At 49.6% G+C, this 2,188-nt stretch overlaps 1 protein-coding gene across 1 annotated transcript in view; it reads left to right on the top strand.

Annotated features, from left to right (window-relative positions):
• The window catches only part of LOC117736917 (noelin-like), a 23,426-nt gene continuing 21,238 nt past the window's right edge, over positions 1-2,188 (top strand). The window contains exon 1 of the mRNA XM_034542579.1: positions 1-298. Coding sequence (XP_034398470.1) covers positions 233-298 — 66 coding nt within the window. The 5' untranslated portion in view covers positions 1-232. The remainder of the gene's footprint in view (positions 299-2,188) is intronic.

The following is a 2,188-nucleotide window of genomic DNA, read 5'->3' on the forward strand; positions in this document are numbered from 1 at the left end:
GGAAGAGCCGAGAGAGAAGGGAGGGACGAGGAAGAAGAGCAGCAAGGAGGAGGGAGACTAGAGAAAAGAAGAGAGACAGATACAAAATAGATGAACAGATAACCAGTTTAACAGTCAGATAACCAGTCAGATAACCAGGTAAACAGTCAGATAACCAGTCAGATAACCAGGTAAACAGTCAGATAACCAGTCAGATAACCAGGTGAATTCAGGAGGAACGTCTTTGATACAGATGGAGTCTGAAGAGAATCTAATCAATGTTTTTCTGCTGCTGCTGATCGGATCCCACTTCACCGTGGTAAATATATGATGTTTCTATTTATATTCTATTGTCTTCTGTTTAAATTATAATGTCATCTGTTTATCTTCTATTGTCATCTGTTTATCTCCTGTTCTTTTCTATTGTCTTCTGTTTATATTATATTGTCTTCTGTTTATATTCTACTATCTCCTGTTTTCTATTGTCTTCTGTTTATATTCTATTATCTTCTGTTTATATTCTACTGTCTTCTGGTCTATTGTATTTTCTTCTATTTATATTCTTTTGTCTTTTCTTTTCTACTGTCCTCTCATATTCTACTGTATTGTTAAATGTTACCTCTTCACCTTCCATGATGTTTTACACCTTGAGCACAAGGACAAGGCACCTGGACTCAAAGAAGAAGTCATAAGACTTTGATGGAGGTTAACCTCACTGTGACCTCATGTACCAGGACCCAGAACCCTCTCCACCATTAGGGACCCAGAACCCTCTCCACCATTAGGGACCCAGAACCCTCTCCACCATTAGGGACCCAGGACCCTCTGCACCATTAGAGACTCAGGACACTCTGCACAAAAATGTACCCAGGATATTCTGCACCAGGATTGACCCAGAACATTCTGCACCAGGATGGACTCAGGACCCTCTGCACCAGGATGGACCCAAGGCACTCTAAACCAGGATGGACCCAGGTCATTCTGCACAAGGAGGAACCCAGGACACTCTACACAAGGAGGAAACCAGGACCCTCTGCACCAGGATGGACCCAAGGCACTCTAAACCAGGATGGACCCAGGTCATTCTGCACAAGGAGGAACCCAGGACACTCTGCACCAGGATGGACCAAGGACACTCTGCACCAGGATGGACCCAAGACACTCTAAACCAGGATGGACCTAGGTCACTCTGCACCAGGATGGACCCAAGACACTCTAAACCAGGATGGACCCAGGACACTCTGCACCAGGATGGACTCAGGACACTCTGCACAAGGAGGAAACCAGGACCCTCTGCACAAGGCGGAACCCAGGACACTCTGCACAAGGATGGACCCAGGACACTCTGCACCAGGATGGACCCAGGACACTCTGCACCAGGATGGACTCTGGACCCTCTGCACAAGGAGGAACCCAGGACCCTCTGCACAAGGCGGAACCCAGGACACTCTGCACAAAGAGGAACCCAGGACACTCTAAACCAGGATGGACCCAGGTCACTCTGCACCAGGATGGACTCAGGATACTCTGCACAAGGAGGAACCCAGGACCCTCTGCACAAGGCGGAACCCAGGACACTCTGCACAAAGAGGAACCCAGGACACTCTAAACCAGGATGGACCCAGGTCACTCTGCACCAGGATGGACTCAGGATACTCTGCACAAGGAGGAACCCAGGACCCTCTGCACAAGGCGGAACCCAGGACACTCTGCACAAAGAGGAACCCAGGACACTCTAAACCAGGATGGACCCAGGTCACTCTGCACCAGGATGGACTCAGGATACTCTGCACAAGGAGGAACCCAGGACCCTCTGCACAAGGCGGAACCCAGGACACTCTGCACAAAGAGGAACCCAGGACACTCTAAACCAGGATGGACCCAGGTCACTCTGCACCAGGATGGACTCAGGATACTCTGCACAAGGAGGAACCCAGGACCCTCTGCACAAGGCGGAACCCAGGACACTCTGCACAAAGAGGAACCCAGGACACTCTAAACCAGGATGGACCCAGGTCACTCTGCACCAGGATGGACTCAGGATACTCTGCACAAGGAGGAACCCAGGACACTCTGCACAAGGAGGAACCCAGGACCCTCTAAACCAGGATGGACCCAGGACCCTCTTCATAAGGAGGAACCCTTTAGGCATCATAAGGTTCTCCAAGGCATCTACAGACTTTCTGACATGTCACATTTGCTAACTGTG

This window comes from Cyclopterus lumpus, chromosome 9 (assembly GCF_009769545.1).
Source record: "Cyclopterus lumpus isolate fCycLum1 chromosome 9, fCycLum1.pri, whole genome shotgun sequence".
Taxonomy (NCBI): Eukaryota; Metazoa; Chordata; class Actinopteri; order Perciformes; family Cyclopteridae; genus Cyclopterus; species Cyclopterus lumpus.